Here is a 22,095-nt window from a genome sequence, read left to right on the forward strand (position 1 = left end):
TGATTCTGCCTGAGTTGAACTGAATCGAGGTTTAACAGGTGGACTCGGTTCCACTTGAAGCGATTCACTTCGATTCTGATAACACTGGATGCATGTGCTCTATTTGGAGCGTAGCTTCACGTAAAGCATGACCAATTGTATTAGCTCTAACTTGTTTCATGCAATGCCCTAACCTAAACTCAATACTTAAGTGCATGAATGTACATGGTAAAACTTTGAGAAAAAAATAAAAATTTGAAAAAAAAGGAAAACAATTAAAATTTGAAGTCAAGCCTGCTTGTTCCATTATTGGGAAACGTCTGTTTATTGGGAAGGGTGCAGATTTCTAAAAACACCTGCCACTTTAGTTTTTCCATGAAAATGCTTTCATATGAGGGGAGATATGAAAGGATTTACACAGGAAAAGAGGATGATGGTAGAAATAACTTGGGCCCACTTTCCCTGCTTGAGTAAAAAGAAAGGGAACAGGATTGCAGGTCAGCAATTTCTCATGAAAACCACATGAAACAAATGAGGTTTCAGTCTGGAAGGGATTTCCGGCGCCTATTTCCTGTATTCAAGTTATTAAAATTTTAAATCTCTCTCTCTTTCTCTCCTTCCGGGAAGAAAAAGGCGGGCACTCCCCACCGGAATCTCGTCGGCGCTCCGGCGGGTTCCCGGCGCAATGGAGGGCCTCGGAGGGACAATTGGGGCTTTTTTCCGGCGAGAAAGGGGGATTCTGACGCCTTGTTTTTTCCTCCTCCTCGCCTACTCGGTCTCTTCGCAATTCCTCCCCATCGAACCCTACCTCGTCCCCTACTTGACCTCCGTTAAGCAATTCACCAACTATCAGGTAAAGCTTACCCCTGGTTTTCAAAATTCTGCTCGCTATATTGCTTTTGGGATTTGTTGATGTTCTTTTATGACTTCTTTCATGGTGATGTAGGGTCACCCAAAAAAGAACGAGTTCAGGATTCAATCCTGGCTAATTTATGTATATATTGATAGTATCGTGCTTTGGTTTTTGAATTTTAGACCGTAATTTCCATATTTTGGTTCATCATTATCAATTTTTTGATTCCTTGAGTGGAGTCTTTCGGAGTGAGACTTAATATGAGAGGAAGAACGATCATGACGGTGTACCGTCGCATCGTTGCTTCTGGTCTGCCACATACTCTCCATTTATTTAGTAAATGAACGGTGGGAGCTGCTATTTCAATGGTTCGAATGACAGGTTACCACAAAAATGGATGCTGTGTTTTATGGTCTGTTCTTGTTTGATCGAAGGCACAGTTGTCCTGTTATTTTGTGCGGACTCTAGATCTCGTATAAGAATTCAATTAGCCTAGTAGCACTTGGGCTTTTTTTGTGTGTACAAAAACCACAATTAATAAATTTGCAAGAGTAAATTCGAATCAAAGTATTATGTACTCTTTTGATGAATTTTTAATCCATGATTTAGGTAGGTTTCATACTTCATGCATTTTATTTCACGTCTCAATTAAGGACTCATTAAAAAAGAAAAGAAAGGTTCAAAATAGCGATCAATTCCTTTCTCAAAATCTGCTGCAGCTGTGCGGGCCCTTCCCGCATGCCACAAATGACCCACAAAAAAGAAGAATCCTAGAACAAAGTGAGAGTAGCTAACCAACTTTTGGGAGAGACATCCTAGTTTGCTACAGTGAAATTCAAATAAAAAATATTATGCACTCTATTGATGATTATTTTCTTCATGATTTAGGTAGGTTTGATTTAAAGTTGAATTACTAAAATCGTAGCTTGAACTTGAGAAATTGAGTACTTGTTGGGAGCTTATAGGTTGCAGAAGGTAGAAATAGTTATATGACTCCCTAGAGTGCAGACTATGTCCTCTGTAAGGAGGAACTTAAATATGGGATAAAGTTTGCTAAAATCGATTGTAAATACAATTGACTTAGCAAACCATACTTTTTTTTGTCACATCTAACACCTTACATGTGATCTACATGTTTTATTTAGTCGGAACTGGCTTTTCGTCACTGGAATCTGACTTGTATACATGTTTTTCTGGTGATCCAAAAATTGACGCTTATGAACACATCGATTTTTCCTCTCAAAAAACAAAATTTTTCATTGAAACATGATCCAAGGGTCGATTGCCACTAAATTGACCATTCTGAACACATCTATGATGTTAGATTGAGTCAAAACAACTTGCGGTCTGAAATTCCAACTAGATTGTAGGTACAATTGATTGTAGCTATAAATTCTTTAAACATGAAGTTTTAAAATATGGAACTTACATTTTAATTTCAACATAGTTTCACTATTTGACGTTCCTAATTATAGTGATTTAGAATTGTTGTTTTATATACACACATACATACATCTATGTGTGCATGCGGCCATGTTCTCATGTCCTAATTTTTGAAAATTATTGTTTTGTACATATAATGAAATGAGAATTAGAATGCTAGAGAATGCCTCTTATGGGCTTACAAGAACACAATATCAAATAGCACCAAGACCACTTATGGGTCAACACAAAAAGCACATACACATAGGCCACACAAGGGCCAAGAGCACACTTAAAATATAGAATTTTGTATAACAAAATGCTTGAGAACGCATTAACTGTACATGAGGGGGAATACCCCTATTTATACACAAGGCCCTTGAGAGCCATTGGGACACTCCCCAACAGCTAGAAATAGAGCTGTTGGGGAGGTCCCAACGACTCTATGTGATTATTACAAATATGCCCTCGACATTAAATAAAATACCTAGTCTATAAAAATAAAAATGAAGATTGTTGTGCCCCTAATGGGCATAACCTATTACAAGGCTGTGAAAAGATGAAAATATCCCTATTGGGTATTTACCTATTACAATATATATATATATATATATATATATCTTAATAGTACCCAAGCGTTTCTGCATCGTGTCCTGCTCCTACATCCATATCCATGTGACATAGCTTATAAGTAGGGGTGTCAACGGGTTGGGTTTGGTTCTGACATCAGACCCAGGTGGAACTAGACTTGGACCCGATTTTTGGGTATGGTATCAGGTCCAGACACGGGTCTAATCGGGTCCACTATAAGAAAAACCATACCCCCACACAATAAGAACTACATGAACCAGACCGGACCATACTCGATAAAACCATATTTTTTATCATTTTTACATTGAAAAATTGTGGGTCTTAATCAGAACTCAGGTTGTGTCTGGGTCTGGTATGAAATTTCACAATCTATACCCGGGTTCATGTATTAATCAAACCTTCGAGTCCAGACCCGGGTCTTAATCGGGCCTTATTATTTATCACCATACCCGGACCCTATAGGGTTTGGTTCTCATTGGGTCTGGGTAAACCCGACCCGATGACACCCCTACTTATAAGGTATTATATAGGTTTGAATTTTCAAGAGTCCCTTTCTTTCAAAAAAATAAATAAATTTCAGGAGTCCCCTTTCTCCAAGGTTTCAATGTGAATATCACCAGAAGGGGGCCAACACAGGTAGGGCTGCACATGAGCCGGGTTCGAGCCGAGCTTGGCCTGGTTCGAACTCGGTTCGTTAAAAAAATTGCTGTTCAAGCTTCTCTCGAGCTTGAGCTGATCTTGAAAAGTGTCTATTCGAGATTGGCTCGGGCCAAGTTCGAGCTTGGCTCGGTTCAGCTCAATCTGAACATCTTTACTCTAAACTTTTTTTGTAAGAATGGTGGGATTTGAACTGAGCTCTCCCTGGTAAAAGCCCAACATCTTACCCGTTGGGTTGAGACCCCTTTTTTTGTTAGTTTTTTCAACAGAATGGATACACATACAAACTTACAACATTATATATCCACAATTCCACATGAACCGAGCTTAATCGGGCCAATCGAGCTTAATTGAGTTTGATTGCTTGCTCAAGCTTGGCTCGTTTATCTATAACCAGCCTGAGCCATTGTTCAAGCTCGACTCATTGTGCAGCCCTAAGCACAGGATCATGCTAGTGATAGAGCTAATCAGATTTATGTGCACATGTTTCTTAGCCCATCCACAGCAAATATTTAAATGTGTGAACCTAATATGTTGTACTTATTGCTCATAGGCAATTTTCAGTTATCTTGACTTTAAGGATACTGATCTTTTATGTGCCTAGTCATTGTTCCGTTCCATTGTCTTGGTCAGGAACATGCAATTCAATGTTATATGAAGATACTTTCTGGTCCTGCCTTCTCAGTGTTGTGCAAACATTTGAAAATATCAAAGTGGCTTCTAAAAGCCTGTGCATCATCACTATGTGCCAAATAAGGAAATAAGTCATGCTGAGCGACATACTTTCATTTGTGCAACAATTTCTGTAAATTGTGTTTGAGGTTGGTTAACATGGTAATCTGACTGTTCTTGGCTCATTAAGATTTGGTCTGGCAGATATAGAAGCACTTCATTGTAAATAATGTGCTTGTCTGGAGCTCAACTTGTAATAAACCTATATATGTTAATTTCTGTTCTATCGTTTGATGGTGTCCACCAGTGGCTTAGTTCCTATCTGCCATCAGTATTTCCTTTTCTTTTTCCCCCTTTTATCAGCTCAAAAGGTGTTAAAGAAGTGTTTTTGAAAGGAGTGTACTTTATCATTCATAAATGGCTTCCCTGCTTTGCTAGGCTTTAAAGTTTAAAACTTTAAATTCCATTGTTCCATTGTTTTTTTTTATTACTTAAAAGATGTTTATGATAACTCTATTATCTGATAATTCATGAACTGCAGTCAGTTCTAATTGATGCATTTGTTTGCCTGGCTACATATTAGATGATCTGAGGTCCTCTAAGAGACATCTTTTTTATTTTCCCCTTGCAGGTCACTATTGACATATATCCTTACAGTGTCTATGCGCAGCTTATTTTCACTTTACTCATGGCACCTCTTTGCTTTTATCTCTCTCACAAGATGGTCATTGTTCTAGGTGACTATGCTAGTGCTATAAATTAATGATTTCTCGGCTAGCAAGTCTCTCAAAAATTAGCAGTAGATTCTTTGACATGATATGATAAATGCGGTCTGTGATTGAGGAAATATGTAAGGAATGTGGCAATGGGGAAGATGTTTCGGAGCTTCTAAATTTCTTGATAAAAAATATCTTTTTTGAATTTTATGAACGTGATGCCAAAAGAGAATTTTCAATAGTTAAATTGCTTGAACTATTTAAGCCTGGCACACCATACTCCACAACTTTACTTTATTCTTAGATGTTAAGGTGAGTAAATGTGGTGGGGCTCTATAATAATGTTAAATATGGATTTGTAAAGTGTTACATAATGGATTTCTAGCTTCAATTTGTGGTTTGGTAGGTTGCACAGTACACAGAGTTGGAGTTTATTAATCTTGGGGTATATTTATGTAGGCAAGTCTAGTTGCACTTTGTTTGATGAGTTTGTTCTTCAAACTTCAATTACGACTAACATATGAGTTAATAGGGAAACATCACATGCATGTTTTGAAGGTTTGGAATTTAGAGATTTTGTTTTGATCAGAGTATGACAAATTCATTAATGGAAGACACTGAATCACACAATCCAATAAGAAAAAGCTCCATTCATGAAACATAAAATGAAAGACAAAGCCTTGGACAAGAAACCATTTGCGCTACCTAAGATGGGGTTATAAGAAAAACAAATGTTCTTTATGTCACTTTAATGAAAATATCTTTTTGAGCAATTGAAGATGGGAAATGGGGATGATGGATACCTTTGGTTCTTGATAGAAAGCATGGGAAGATGAGTGTGGAAATTCCCTCTGCAACAAAGCAACTGATGGTTTGGAAGGAGGGAAAGACATCCAAAAATATAGGAGCTCAGAGGTGCATAATATTACTAAAAGCCCCTACCTGATTAAACACATAACTGTTTCCTAATCACAGGGCATGAGCTGTGAGCATATTAAGTCTTAGGTTTTTGAAAATCTGAGGCCTTCTGGATGCTTTTATCCATTTTAATGGAAAAGTAATTAGTGTCTGTTTCGGACATAGTCATTGAATGCATTCATAGATAGCTAAATGTGCATAGAGATTACATTATTAGGATGATTTTCTTGGTGCAATTCAGTTTTGGTAAAACTTTTTATTATAGGAAAGGTTTTGCATTTGCTTTTCTGTTGAGGGTTTCATAAAAATATGGTTATTGTTTTACCTGATACATGGTCAAGCTGCAGCTGTAGATTGTTCCTTTTTTTTCCATGCTTGCTTTTCTTGGTTTATCTGGATTCAATCTCAAATCTGATTATTGCATCTTCAGTGTATTTTGGGATATTAATATTTTGCACGACTTCCTTAGGGTCCTTCGGAGTATTCATGACCTATATAATCGCATGGTATGGAATGTCCCTTCTTGCAATGCAAATCATGCAGGTATATGCCTTCATTGCCAAGCGGTTCTTTTTCCTGTGTCTTTACTTTTCTCTTTTGAAGGTTCTAGCATGTTCAAAGCATATTTACTGGTTTGTGTTTTCTCTTTCCACTTCAGATAGAATCTTGATGATTTGCCTGTTGACATGTGCAATATGAAAACAAGGAGAACTGTCAGCTATTCACCATAAAACCTTTAGATAGCTAATAGATATTCAGAAACCAACCATGCCCACAGCATTTTGAAATTTAGCTTATGATTTCTCTTGTGGTTCTGCTGTCTTAACAATATGTATCAGTAAGTATTCTATATGCAGCATCACTCATTATAACATTTCTTTGCAAAACTGGAGGTTAACTTGTAGAAGTGGTATAATTAATGTATGGTTTTTATATTTAAGGATACCAATACTGGCTTAGCTTATTCTAGATGGCTAGTTTCTGCAAATTTTATACATGCATTGAATTCTTTAAAAACCTTATGTTGAGAAATGTAGGAAGTAGCTGATATGCTTTACATTTTGAATGGCTATCAAGAGTTCAAGTTACTGATTTGTGTTGCATGCAACATAGGAATCTTAACTTTCATGGGCCAGCTATGTCTAAAACTATGTCCTAGGTTTTCTGTTTCCATTTCTTTTTCCTGGAGTTGGTTATACAGCCAAACATAAAACTTTTTTTTAAATATTTCATTGTGTCTGTGGTTATTGTAGTACAGTTCAATAATATCTTAGTTGAATGATAATTGATGAAGTCATCAACATTTTCTCCCCTGTAATTGTAGCATACACTTCTTTCTCTTCCCTTTTTGGTTCCTTCTTTCTTGGGCCTGAGAAGGAGATAGAAAATGCCATTAGTGCTTGGATTCAGTGGATATGGCTGTTCAAATGTCCTTTTTCCCGTACTTGCTTTACACATCATCCTGTTCTGTTCTAATGATAGCGTGATTACCTTGACCAGAAGAAGCTTTTGTGTTCACTCAATATTTTTGTCCATCATTATCAGGTCCTATATGGATTTGGAATGGCTTCGAAGCTGGTGTTTACATCCTACATTTTTCTTCTTGTACCTGAAGAAAATTATCAGGCTACGGTAGTCTTCCCTCACCTTCCTTATATCTAGAAATATTTGATTCTGATGCATTTAAACATTCATCTAGCATAATGGTTTCTGTTGATTGAAGGTCTAGTTGCATCCTATGTGGGCTTTTTTTAATTTGCAAGCCTAGTTTATTGAAACGTTTCTTCATTTTCCATAGGAATAATAAATGTGTATTTATGTACTGTTAGATGTAATAAAGAGATATCTGGTGACCAATCAGTTTTGTGATTTTGCATATTATAGATGTCATAACATTGTACTGGGACATGAGTTGAAATGAGTGATTTAGCAATTGCATAGAGAGGGAAATTATGTAAGCACTGTCATCTAAAATTTTCTGACATCAGTGATATTAAATGGTCTACCCTTTTAGCCGGCTATATCTAAGATCGAGTTACAAGACTTCCACAAAATTTAGCTGATGTCTCCTAGCAGCTAACTGAGTATATATTTTCTTGCTTTAATTTTGTTAATACAAAGACATGGATCCTTGCCATTGACATAATACTAAAGCATTTCATAGATATATTTTCTGTATGATAGGTAAGCATGATGTCCCATTCATTGGTAGGCTATGTCACATAGGTGCGGGTGCGGCGATACAACACTTTAAAAAAACTTGGGTCTGGTGGTGCGGGGAGTATATATACTTTAACAATTTTAAGTTAGCATTACTAATGAAATAAAAATAATTATCATATCATAAAACAATTATCATATCATCAATTCATCATGCATAAATTCAGGCAATAAATCAAATTATCTACGAAGTACAATTCAAGTCAAGCAGAATGCATACCAATCAAACAAGTCAATCAAGTCAAACAAGTCAAGCAAAAAAGAAATAAACAAGCAAAAAATAAGCAAATTATACTAACAAAAGAAGCAAATCATACATAATTGCATACCAAAAGTATATCATACACAATGCATATAATAATGATGTGATGATCCTAATAATTTTTTTTTCTTCATCAATTTCATCATCATAAGAAGGAAGAGCATGCTCGGTTTAGTCCATGTTTGCAGTGTGGAAATCATGCTCCCCCCTCCAAGTCACACTCATCTGGGTTTACATCCCAAAATTTGAATGATCCTTGTCTGCATAACAATTAAAATTTAAAATACATGCATGTTTAAATGAAAGAACTATGATATAGTCAAATAACTAAGAGAGGAATAAAAAAATAGTACCTGTATTCCTCATTGGTTTGTGAAAGTAATCAAAGATTTGAATGAACAAAAGACTAAATCATCTGCATGCTTGCTGGTGAGTTTGTTTTTCTTGATGTTGTGGATTTAGGCATATGTGCTCTAATTTCTTTCACAACATGATGACGTAGCAGACTGAAATAACAATCTTAATGCAAGATTCTGGAGAAGCGGTATTTTTGATTCATATGTTGACCATCATGTGATAAGATCTATATCTTCCTTCTCTCTTACAAGAATTGCTTGTCCATAAAACCTTTCAGAGAATTTTTTTTCAAACTCTTGTGTAACTTGCTTTATAATATACTGTTCTCGATAAAGTCTTGCCATACATATATTTCTATGCCTTGATAACTCTGAGTCTAAATTTGGAGGGAACACAATCAGCACCACCTTTCTGCCACTTCTTTGCATAATATTTGAGATTGAGAGAATGTGTCATGCAATGCAAATGAGTGTTGCTCTTATCCTATCTTTTAACTAAAATTGAATGTATATAATTAAAAAATTCAAAAGCATTCAGTGCAGGATTTTTTTCTTCATGCTTACAAACGACAACTTGAATTTTTTCAATCATATTATCTCATATTTCATAAACTTTGTGAAGCATGAGCTCATCCTTGTCAACTTCTCTCAGGTTTCCCAAATAAGTTGCGTAAACTCATTCTTCCAAAATTTATCATCAATAATGCATTTTTTAATTTCTTGGGCCTTGGCAATATGATCAACACGATAGAATGTCCAATTATCACCAATCACCATGTTAGTCAAAGCATTCTTAACTTTCTTAATTCTTTTCATCATCACAATGATGAATCCAAAACGTGTTTCAACAACCTTCAACAATTTTAGATCCTATTAAATATGACATTAGCATGATGGTAGTTGACAATTAAATTTATAATATTTTTGACATCTTTTTCCAATTCCTCAATCCATGAACATAAAGCATATACAAATGAATTTTCTTCCTCTTTTGGGTTGCAGATGCTCTTAAGGGTCAAATTCAAACTATGTATTACACAAATAGTCCAAAACTGGAGCATTGTCTGTGATGATTTGCACTACTTTCTCATTATCCACTTATTTTATTACTTCTATAAACAATCCCTTCAGATACTCAACATTTTTATATTATGTAGAAGCTTCAACTGCTTTCAAGAATATTGACCCATTAAGTGAAGAAGCAATGAAATTAATTAGTGAATGCCTTTGAATATCCGTTCACCCATGTAATAGAAACTCCATTTTGTTCTCATATAAATTTCTTAATCTTTAGTAACCTCTCAACATTTGCCCTCTTCTATAAGAATTGTTATTCGTATTTTTTTTTTAAATTTGGAGGTAGATAACCTCTCAAGTTATAATTTGCTAGAGAAGTAACCAAATCCATTCAATAAGGATTTCTAGCTATATTAAAGAGAAGTGAACCAGAAAAAAACTACCTCCCTACTTTTCTATCCATCTCCTTCCTTCCATGTGTATTGAATAATGCTTGTATTGTTCCTCTACCTCCTACAATCATTTTTCTTTTTTTTTTAGCATCTTCTTTATGACTTGAAAGGGGTACATTGATTCCACAAGGTTCAGTTATGGTCATGTTCTTCTCATATTCATCTTGTATTTTATTTTTATTGTCTCTGTATTGCCTTATCAACTCTTTTATATCCATAAATCACATGTCCTAATATCTTCAACAAATGAGCCTTAACTCTTGTGTAAAACCCGACAAAACTTACTTCATAAAGATTGCACTGAAATCTCACATTTCCACCACCCCCTCCAGCTTTTTCAAGCCTCGTCACATGTGCCCATAGTGACTCATCATCACATGATACAACTGAAGAACAAGAACTACCACTACCACTAGCAGCCGAACTTACATGTACATATGAAGATGACATTTCATTTTCCTTTATTTATGAGTCATTTCTCTTTGTTTGCCATTTTTATTCTTAAAACAAAAAAATAATATTTTATTAAAATAAAGTTCATAAAAATAGCTGGCTAAATTTAGAATAGAATTAACCCAACTCAAACTTGGATTCGGCTTTGCTTAACCTACACTGAGTTCAGGTTCTGCCGAACACAGGCTCAGGTTGGGTTCAATTTTACTGAACCCAGGTTCGGGTTTCGATTCTACTAAACCCAACAAGCTTGGGTTCAGTTCTGCTGAACCCAAGTGTGGGTTCAACAGAGCCGAACCCAGCAACCCTGGTTTCGGTTCTTCTGAGTCTAGGTTTGGGTTTAGGTTCTTCTGAGCTCAGGCCTGGGTTCAAGTTCTGTTGAACCCAAGTTTGGGTTCGGCAGAGTTCAACCCAACAACCCTGGGTTTAGCAGAGCAGAACCCAACAACCCTGGGTTTTGGTTCTGCCGAACCTAGGCCTGAGTTCAACATAGTCAAATCCAACAACCCTGAGTTCGGTTCTACTAAACGCATGAGCTCAACCTAGCAGGCCTAGGTTTAGCAGATCCGAACCCATCAGGCCTGGGTTTAGGTTCTGCTGAACCGAGCAGAACTAAACCCAGGAGCTGAACCCGACCTTGGGTTCCGCCCTTGCGGCAATGAAGGGAGGAGGAGAAAGAAAAGTAAGAGATAGAGGAGGAGGAGCAGAAATAGAGAAGGTGGTGGAGGGAGGAAGAGAAGAAAGAAGAAGAGAGGAGGAAGAAGAAGATGAAAGAGAGGAGAGAGAAACTTACCAAAGTCGTCACTGCTGCTATAGGAAGAGGAGAGTGGTGTCGCCACCACTGCCATAGAAAGGGGAGGAGGAGATTTGTATCGTCGTCGCTATCGTAGGAAGAGGAATGGGGACGGGAGGCGGAGGAAGGGTCGAGAAGGGGGGGGGGTATGCAATTGTGCCCTACCGCCCCCCTCCCTCCTAAAACATGATTTTCATTTTTGTTTTTTTTTTGACCGAAATGGACTCAGTCATTGTTGACTGAGTCCATTTCTAGACATTTATAACCCTGGGTGTGGTTGACCGCACCTAGGGAAATTTGACCGCACCCGGTGTAGTTGATTCTTATGATAGCCACACCAAGTGCCACACCCGCATCCGCACCTACGTCGCGTCACGTCGACGTTGGTGCGGCGACCCTTATGAAGAGTCCATGTGACATAGTTGGTAGGAGTTTTTCCTTTTATTTCGGTGTATGCGAAAATTTTTAAACAAATAATAATATCAACCTTTTTTTCTCAATTTTTTTCCTGCTTTTTAAAAGAGATATGGGAATCACTAAGACCTCCCCTTTCACAATGAGAGGGTAAAGTTCTCACAAGTCTTTGACCTTTCGAAGCTTGAATCTTTCCAACCCGGACCCGGACTTGGAAAGTATGAGCTCCCTGCACGCACAAGATATGATTTTATGCAATAAGAATGAAGATCATGGTTAGTATCTACTCAAATCCTATCTTGAATAAAAAAAGGAAAATAGCAGAAGAGGGTGAGATTACCTTTTTTCGGGCTCAGTGGTCTGCTTGATCTTTGAGTCCTTGGTTCGGCAGAATCTCCACGCTATTGGTCGATCTCTCAGGGGCTGAAGCTGAATGTTAGGATGCCAGAAGGCTAGGGCCACGGCTTAAGTGCTTCAGAGTCTTGGGTTGCAGATGGATCGGAGATGGGATCCCAGCTGAGGAATCCTGTTTCTATTTATAGAGGCTCCAGAAGACCCCTCTAGGGGTTGCTAACTCTAAGGTTCCTAATCCTATCCCAACTCGTTAGGGTGGGTTCTAGGCTCTCCAGAAGGATAATTGAGATAAGTTTGGGCTCTAAACGGGTTAAGGATAGGCTTTATCTCTAAGCTTCAAGACTTTGGGATGACAGGATAAAGCACCATCCTAATTTGGATGGCAGCCAAATGTGCAGTATGAACTGGGACAGCGACCAAATGTGCAGTCCGAATTCGGACAACGACCAAATGTGCAGTCCAGATTAACGATTTCAGACTACACTTTCGGGTAAAGTGCAGTTTGAAGCCAGACAACCACCAAATGATAATTCAAATTTGTACTGCAATAGTTTCCTGACTACATGTTTGGCAAAGTGCAATCTGGTTTTGGACAACACTTCCTATTTTGGACGGCGGCCAAATGTAGGTACTGCTGAAACCAGATAAAGATGATTTTTCTGGGTTTCCTAAGTTAATTAGGAAATAAGTTTGGTTCGGTATTAGGTTCCTAATGGGCTCCTAAAGATGAACTTTAGCCAAAATGGGACTCCTAAGTGGTTTGAAGATAGAGATAGGACAGAACTCCTGGGTAGTTTTGGATAGGGACTGTGGTAAATTGGGACTCCTAGATGGTTTGGGATAAAAATTAGGATAGAATAGGATTCCCAAAGGGTTTCTTAGGATTGACAATTCTTGGATGCTATCCTGGAAGGACTATCTTTTAAAGTCCCAATGGATTTGAGATAAGAGTTTCCATCTTGAGATAGCTCTCATCCTGGTTTGAATAGTTCACAGTGGGCATTATCTATGATTCAGACTGCACTTTCCAGATGGCGGCTCTGTCTGAACTTAGTTCGAACTATACATTTCGGGCTACACTTTCCGGACTGCATTTTCGGAGTAGCCTGAAACTCGGTCAAGAAGGTTGCGCCTTAGCCGTTCTGAGGCATGACACACGTATCGAGGCCTGTGCCCTTTTATGGATTGCACCCTCAAAGGTTACCCAATTTTTGAACTGGACCGGTTTTAACGAGATTTCATGGATCCAAGAACTAGTAGAAAAATTAGTGTGTCTGCATTCGTTATCTAATATTGAATGTTATGTCTCATCTTTTCCAGCGAAAATATAATTATATAGATCTATATTTAATAACCAGTTAATGTCAGATGTACTATGACAAGTTATTTTGTCTCAATTCTTGGCATCTAGTTTGAAATAGTATTTTACATATAATGGTTTAACAAAGACTTGAATTTAAAGCATCGTAACAATGTTGGCCATTTATAGCCGATTTATTGTGGTATTTCGCCACTCAGTCCACCACCTATCAATTTCCCCCAAAACAGGCAAAAATATAGATAACAGTAACACGATAAGTTTTGACGGAAAACCCACGATATTTACCTGTTTTCTCGTTTTCTGTTTTCTAAATTTCAGCCTTCAAATGGTGTGTATTAAGGAAAATGCCTGAACTTTTGGGTGATTCAATTGGAAAGTTTAGATTATCAAGATTCTTCTCAATTTCTTCCTATTTTTCATAGATTTTGATAGAAACTACATTTTTTTTCTATTTTGCTTCTGTTTTCTTTATTTTTTTTTTGTTCTTCCTTTGTTTTTCATTTCACTCGGTGGCCTAACCTGTAAAAATCTCTATAAAAAGAGATTTTGTGTATAATCACAACACTAAAAACACAAAGTGTGCACAAAGGCACAAAGGAGAACTCTCACAAGTGCACAAAGGCGCGAATACAAATGCACAAGGGCATAAAAAATATCAACTTCAATATATTGGGTCCCAAGAGGGGATTTACAAAAGCATAAAGAAAAGAGAAGGGGAGCACCCCTATACAAAAAATAAAAATAAAAAAGGAAAACTAAAAAGAATAAAAAGAAAGCAAAATACAGTCATATTCTCAAATGAGAATATGTGCAAAATAAGAAAAGACTAAAATACCCTTTATCGGGTTTTGAAGATATATTAATATATATACTTAGATAGATACATATACATAATATATATATATATATATGTAAATGTATCTCTCCATATATATATATATATATATATGAATATATATATAAAAGGATCATTACATTTTAACATAACTGACCTTGAAGTCTTCTTCCCCAGCTGTGTTATTATCTTCTTTTGAGCTGTGTTATTATTTATTAATTCAACTTGGAATAGAATTTGATAACTTGCATTGTAATTTTCGTGAGCAAGTCTTTTTCAAAATTTGCAAACAAGTTTTTCGCAAATTGCAATAAAATAATGATTTTGATGCCTATTTTCTTTTGGTGCAAAGTTAAAGTTTTATAGTTGTATTATCTTTGTTTGTTATAACTATCATTCAGTTTGGATATTGATAGTTATGTAATTCTACCTTTGTTTTTCTCTGCAGATTAGTGTTACTACAACTGCAGCACTCTCATCCTTTATGTTAGCTTCTGAATTAAGTATGTAGCACCACATTTTTCTGAAACCAATCAGTTAATTGTTTATTGGGAAATGCAGATTTCCTATTATAGATCCATCATTTTATTTGATTTTATTATCAGTTGGATTAATCTGCATAGTTCATGACATACATGATTATTCACTTACATAGTTGATGGAATAATATGATTTTCTTTTCTTTCTTTTGTGATTTTGAGGCCCGTACATAGGACAAGCTAGGTCCAAATCTGATTGTGTGTGATTAGAGAACACTATGCATAATAACAACTAACAAACAAATAAACACATGCACCAGAAACATAGACTTACATGGTTCAGCAATATGCCTACATCCATGAGGAGAGTTCAAGAGTCTTTATCATGAAGGAATCAGTAACCAAAATTATTATAAGAGAAAGCCAAACAAAGCAAAAAGAGTACCAACCACACCATTAATCTTAATCACCTTCGATCACTAGGAAAACATACCCAATGCATGTAGCCAGACCACACTCTGTCACACCCTTCACAGGACTGGGTCCGCAAATGTTCTTCCTCTCTAAAACACAAGAGAATCCATACCCCTTTCTCACTTTCTCCCTCTTCCTTTTGCACCACCAAAAGGAAGCCTCTCTCAAGCCAAAGAGAGTTGACACCCTAGAGAGCTCACAACACCTATCTCTTCTCAATAGCCAAGGCCCAAGAATATCTCACACCTCCAAGAGGTGAATGTCGCCTGCTTGGATAGTTCATTGCCTAGCATCTCACAATATAAACCTTCCAAACTTTCAGAGCTTTACAACTGATCAGATTTTCACCATATGTTATATGGCTTCTGGCTCCTCACTGTGTCTCTGTGTGTGTGTGGTGCATGTGCATGCACATCTATTGCAATTTTTTCTTTACATCCAAAATATGTGCATCTTTTGTTCAGTGTTTTGCTTGGCTGTTCTGTTTCTGTATTTTCTCATTTTATCCTTAGTCTTTATTAGTCTAATAGCTTTCTAGGGGTATACTTCTGGCTTGCAATTCTCAATCCTACAGTGAAGGAGCTAATTTGTACTTTTTCTATGCTCCCAACCAGAGGTAGCCTCACATGGTTTGTGGCCTTGTGCCATGAATAGTCACTCTGGCTTATGTTCTCCCCCCTTAAAGATAGGAAAACACAACAAACTCAATAATATATTCTTTTAAAGTAAAAATTGTATATCAAATTTCATGTATTGCATAAGACCAAATAAAAGCTTTATGATATTGCATATTATGTCCAAATATTACAGGACAGCGTGCATTTTAAAAATATAATGCATCATACTCTGCATGATATAGATGCATGCCGGACATGCTTTTTATTCATGTTTTATTAATTTCCATGATGTGGATATTGTACTGGCATATTCTGGAAGGGCTGTTCTCAGCAGATATTTTAACTATTTTCTGTTTGAGGGTCATATTTTGGATTTTTCTGTCTTTACTTATTGTGGTCATATTTCTATTACCACTTTTCAGTTTCTTGCAACTTTTTTTATTCATCTTATTTTTTTTTTATTTCTGTACAAAAACAGTATATTAGAATCCTCCATTTGATATCAAGTGGATACTTTCAGTGTTTTTCATCTTAATAAAATTGACTTGATATACTTGTTAGGATTACAGTTCCTAGATGATGGCATGTCAAAATGATTGAACAACTACTATGCAGGTTACAAAAACTTGGGACTGTTTAAGGATAGGGTAGGTACAATCTTACATCCGTGTAGTAGCTCAAAGAGACTTTACTCGACCTGGACATAAGTTTTCAGTCAAGGCCTTTGTGAATTAATGTCATTTTTTATATGCTTTTCTAGATTCTCTAATGTGTGATTTTTTTTTCAAACCTTGGTTTTCATGTACTCTTCTGGTATGAAACAAGTATTGATATCTGTTGGAATCAAAGTTAAGAGAGTGGTATATTCCTATGTAATATCTCTTGTTTTTATGCTGCAGGTCAATTTCTTGCTCTGCGAGAGGTTTCATATACAATGTTCTTTATAGTGAGCCTTGTTTCGGTCCGTAGAAACTGGCAAACTGTGCCTCTTTATTGACTAACCTTAATTGTGATATCAGCTGATTCTTGTGATGTTTGCTCAGTTAGGGGTCTGTTGCTTCATCACATTTTTGTTACCTAAGGATCCCAATTTTTCAAGTGCATCATATCCTCCACTCGCAAATTACTGGTGCCAGGATATTGTGAGTTTACATCCTTTCCATTAACTTCATGTATATATCTATTAAAAATCCCCTTGTTAATCTGGCGTTGATCTGTACCATTGTGTAAGTTTTATGATAGACCTAAAAGCTGAATATAGCTTGACCGGAGTTGATCCCTTTAGTTGTTATTCCTTAACATCATATGGTCTATAAAATCAGACATGCAATGATGCACATTATTTTGTTGAGTTTGTTACATAAAGCCTGGCTTTTCAAGTTTCTAGATGTGGATTGCTTTGCAACTTTTCAATATTTCAGAGTATCTTGTTTGAATTGATGCAATTCAATTAAGTTAAAGCTTTTTCTTTATTACTTTGCATGCTAACTAGTGAATTGATGCCAATTCAATTAAGTTAAAAAAATTTCTTTATTACTTTGCATGCTAACTGGTTTTTATTTGTACAAAATGAATGCAGGGGTGGCTTAGGATATTTCATGAAACTTGGCGTGGGAGGAACTTGCAGATTCTTTCTTTGTGGTTAGTTTCTTTCTTCTTAGTCTTCTCCCATATTGTATTTTTATTTCTAAGAAATTAAGTAGGCCATAGGTGACCTGAACAGCTATTGGAAAAAGCTCGTTACTCTTCTCTCGCCTAAATATTAAGCTGTCAATTGCTATGTGAAAGAGTATTTTAAGAAGTATATGTTTAGTGATGGCCATGGGGTATATAAGAAAACCAAAGTTCGGATGAGTTAAAATCAGAGTTACCGGAAGCGCCTAGCTAAAAGGGGAAGCGCGCTTCGGAAGCGCGAAACGTCGCGCTTTCGAAGCGTGGGGGGAAGCGTCCCCCTTTTTTGGGAAGTGCGCTTCCCTTTAATGGGGGACACGTTTCCCTTTAATGGGAAGCACGTTTCCCATCACGCTTCCCCCTCGCTTCCCCCACGCTTCCCCCTCGCTTCCCCTGTTTTTTTCATTTTTTTGTATTTTTTATTTTTATTTTTTCGCTTCCCCCTCGCTTCCGAGACGCTTCCTAGGTCGCTTCCGAGACGCTTCCTAGGTCGCTTCCGAGACACTTCCCGAATCGGTCCTAAGTGGTCCCACACTTCCCCGCTTCCTAAAATTTTGAAAGTGCCTCGCTTCCCGCTCCCGCTTCCTCAACTGGCAACCATGGTTAAAATTGACTTGAAGCTTTTCCTCACCGTAACTACTACTAAATTTCTAATGGTTCAGGTACCCAAGGAACCACAGGTTTTGGCATGTGCTCGACTTTGATATCGAATAAAAACTTTGGACATCATTTGATTTTTCCCATCATTACCAGTCCCTTTTTTGGATGCTGGTATTGGTCATTTATTATCTTTGGCATTTCCAAGAACATGCATATTGAATGCTGATACCTGTTAACTGATCATTTTTCACTATGTATAGAGGCAATATTATCTTTGGCCTTGTATAAATGCAGAGCAATGTGGAAATGGAACAATTATCCCTATGATATAAATGGAGTACAAAGACATCATATTTAAATTACAGATTATTCAGATATGCACAGCAGAAAAAGAAGCAAAGAATATGAAGCACAAAGAGAGAAGAGAGAACAGAAACTTCATTACTTTTGAGAGTGAAGCTACAACCAGAAATAAGGGACGTCCCCTCTATGGCACTAGAAGACAAAAACAGTTGGCTCTACTCTCTACCACTAAGGCTAAAATACACAAGTACCCCTGAAAAGAATGAAAAGTATGCATAAATACAAAGAGGGGGTAGCACACTAAATCTAATACACATGATACATAAGTCTCAACATAGGTCATGTAAATTGAAAGGGTAATCTGTAAATGAAAAAGTATGGATGGTACTTTTTTTTTACTGACCTGTAAAACTTTGTATACCATTGTTTTCTTGGGTCGATCAGATGTGGTATTTTATCATCATTTCCTCACTTCTGATTCATGAATCTGGGCAACCTTGTGGAATCCTTGTACAGATGTCTCGGGTGTGATCAGCTATTCTCCCTAGGACATGTCTGGATAAGGTGAAACAACAGAAAAAGATCAATAATGGCAACCCTTGCTTTTTGTTGGAAGGGAACCCCCTTCCAATGAGAAAGGAACAAGGGCTCCCAAAATGGTGGGAGTACAGGCGAGTTGTGTAGGTGGTAACTCAAAATCCGATTTACAGCTCCGTAAAGGTCCAGTTCAAGATTTTGGTGGAACAAGTTTCCATGAACAAGTGATCCAACAAATAGAACCCTTCAAACAATAAGAAGGGGACTATTTCATCACTCATTAAGGTTTATATAAACATGTAACTTTCTAGATGTAGTGGTAGTCTGTTACAGGCCAGAAGGCATTATGGACGGAAAGTCATTCCAATCAGGGCTGAGTTGGTTGACCATATGTCTGCCTGTTGGCAGGTTTCTGCCTTGACCCAGATTCACCAATAGATTACATCTCTGTTTCATTAGTAATGTTGACATTGCTGGCCTCTGCTAGCTGCTGAAACATGACATTGATTTCCAACTTGCTGTTTCCATTCAATAGCATGTCTCATTGGAACAGGATAATTAGAAACGAGTCTCAACTTTGGTTCCTTCTGAAATTCTCTCGACATTATACATAACCCATTGTCTTACTTTGCATGTCACTGGATTCCTATACCTGCAGGTGGGCACTTTCTTATGCAGGTTTCTCAATGGTACAAAACTATGGTACCAACCTCTTTGATGCCATTGATTCAAACTCAAAACTAAATGGCCATGTTTTAGCTGCATCTCAGGCCGCAGGGAGCATTGGAGCATTCTGTGCCATTTATCTTGAAAACTTGGTTGACAAGTCAGGCCTTCTAATCTACATGCTTGGATCAGCTGTCATGGGCATGCTTTGTGTGGTTATGGGTTCCTTCCAGAAAATCTGGGTTGCTTACACGGTTTATGTCGTTCTATCTGGCATCTATCAGACCCTCACCTGCCTAGCAAACGTGCGCTGTAGCAGACTCCTCTCAAACAGACAGTTTATTCTCCTTTTCTCAGTCAACAACTTCATCGGTCTTCTACTCGAGACCTTACTGCAGGCAGCTCTTGTAAGCATTTTTTTTTAACCTAATCATTTCATTTCTTATCATCAATTAAAATTGCCTATTTTATGTATGTTATATTGACTACTATTTCTGACGATCTTCCAGGAAGTGTCTGCTATGTCAATCTTCAAGCAATTCATCAGCTATTCTCTATTCCTTTTCTTGGCGACAACAGTTGTTGTTTATACATCTATTAGCTGTACAAGGTGGAGACCATCTGCATCTGCATCAACTAGGGAAACATCAGCTGTGGAGACTGATTCAGCTTTTGAAAAGTTGGTAAATTCATGATTCATCATTTTCCACCCTGCAATCAGATGAAAGTGTTGTATCATACATAAATGATTAATGATGAGTTGTTTTGCTGGCAAAAGATTGGATCAATAAATGGCCGCTGTTATTTTGCCAGCAAGAGATTGGAATTCTGTGGCCCGTGAATTCGGCACATGTTGGCAGTCAATTTTTTTTGCCTTTTTGTGAATTTCATGCAAGTGAAACTAAATCCTGATATTTTCAGCAATATTGTTAAAATGGGATAATTTAGATTAGATAGAATTTGCTTGTCAAATCATGATATATTGAAAGTACTATAATCCCATTGCTTAGAGACATCAGTATTTTATCACAATATCTGTAGTTTATCAACAATTTGTTGCCCAAAAAACTGACATTTTACACTTACTAATTGTTGATTTTATGTTTCTGCTTGTGTTTAGGCTCTGTTTGGGATCCGTAGTTGGGAGCTGTGACGGGGGGATTCACCAAATCTCAAGCATCTCCATTGATTGAAGTCACCGTTGTGGGAGGAGAGACGTAGATGGGAGAGGTGTTGGGATGGGAGATGGTGTTATAAATGGGTGGATTTCTAAAACGTCTTCATCAGGATGTTGTTGCCAAATACGCCAATTTCATCACCGCTCCCAAACAAAGCCTTAATGTATTTGATTTGTTTATTTTGAGAAGTTTGTCCTGATGGAAACCCAGAAATTGAGAATTTAAAACTATCACCCAAAACTTTCATGGTCGACGAAATGCCACTTAGCTTTCTTTGCTGCCATTTTTGTACACCATTCAACCATTAGTATGTTATCTAATGAAACTGGATATCTAGGATTGATAAATACTAGGGTGGAGGATGCTGCTCCATTGGGCAAACAAAGTACTATGTAGGAAGCAAAACATGCTGTCAACAGTTAATCTCATTCAAGTTCAGATCCTTCATAAATAGCAGCTGTTGTCCGATCCTCAAAGTTTTTAAAATTTAATGGAATTCATTCGCCGAGTCACCTCTTCTCGGGGGACAACATATGGCGAGTCCTTTAGCATTCCACCACATAACGGTGGTTGCTCATTCTAACTACATATAAGTCATATCCATCCATGTTGCTTCTACATGTCGAGCATCATAGACTCATGCAGCAACTCACTTTGTGTATCAGCTGGTCAAAGATGCAATGAGAGAGAGAGAGAGAGAGAGAGAGAGAGAGAGAGAGAGAGAGAGAGAGAGTACTTTCATTTGTGCGAAAAGGTATGTTATAACACAACCTATAAACCATAAGACAACTGAAGATGTGATCGATCAGGCATGAAAGCCATAACTCAGAAACTGAGATCTGTACTCAAAGTTGAGTGCCCCGTTGCCAATACCAACCATGCGCCTGAAAATGTTGTCCGCCGTAACTTGGGAGCATTGGCAGGTAAAAGCTCATTTCACTGCGACAGCAGCTTTGAGTCCCAAGCCACAATTTTCACCCTCCCAACATTTTCTTGGCATTCTTCATTCTTAAATGATGCATCCTGTAAAATGAAGGTCCACACATTGTCGCAGAATCGGTAGGTGTGCCAATGCTCCCGTAAAAAAAGAGTTTTTTCTCTTATTCAGATCCCAAATTCATACAATAAACAAAAGCAAGAGAGCATAGAGATGACATCAAAAGCATAGATTCAGCATCTATGGTGCAACAACACTAAATTACACAATGAACAGGGAAGTCTACGTGCAAGATCTTTGAAACCTTCTCTAATTAACCACTAAGAAAAGATGAGATAAAATGTAGCC

The 22,095-nt window shown here is 37.3% G+C and overlaps 1 protein-coding gene across 3 annotated transcripts; it reads left to right on the forward strand.

Moving 5' to 3' along the window:
• Nucleotides 1–538: 538 nt before the first annotated feature.
• LOC149831195 (uncharacterized) lies at nt 539–21,091 on the forward strand. Of its 3 annotated transcripts, XM_090013732.1 has the most exons (12): nt 545–832; nt 4,806–4,911; nt 6,278–6,351; nt 7,354–7,440; nt 14,734–14,788; nt 16,755–16,816; nt 16,899–16,997; nt 17,435–17,496; nt 19,625–19,655; nt 19,737–20,039; nt 20,142–20,311; nt 20,753–20,966. In XM_090013732.1, exons 1-12 carry the CDS (start codon nt 665–667, stop codon nt 20,823–20,825), a joined length of 1,290 nt encoding a protein of 429 aa, XP_089869858.1. In that variant the 5' UTR covers nt 545–664; the 3' UTR covers nt 20,826–20,966. The 3 variants fall into 3 exon arrangements, with proteins under 3 accessions (XP_089869857.1, XP_089869858.1, XP_089869856.1); XM_090013731.1 differs by having other exon boundaries at nt 539–832; nt 19,625–20,039; nt 20,142–20,315; nt 20,753–21,091; XM_090013730.1 differs by having other exon boundaries at nt 19,625–20,039.
• Nucleotides 21,092–22,095: the final 1,004 nt, after the last annotated feature.

The sequence above is a fragment of the Nuphar pumila genome, chromosome 7, assembly GCF_984573655.1.
Source record: "Nuphar pumila chromosome 7, dmNupPumi1.hap1.1, whole genome shotgun sequence".
In the NCBI taxonomy this organism is placed as follows: domain Eukaryota; kingdom Viridiplantae; phylum Streptophyta; class Magnoliopsida; order Nymphaeales; family Nymphaeaceae; genus Nuphar; species Nuphar pumila.

Coding starts and splice junctions, on each gene's coding strand:
- LOC149831195 (XM_090013730.1), top strand. CDS start 665: ATGGAGGGCCTCGGAGGGACAATTGGGGCTTTTTTCCGGCGAGAAAGG. Junction 6,352..7,353: donor TTGCAATGCAAATCATGCAG/GTATATGCCTTC, acceptor CATCATTATCAG/GTCCTATATGGATTTGGAAT. Junction 16,817..16,898: donor TTATAGTGAGCCTTGTTTCG/GTCCGTAGAAAC, acceptor ATGTTTGCTCAG/TTAGGGGTCTGTTGCTTCAT.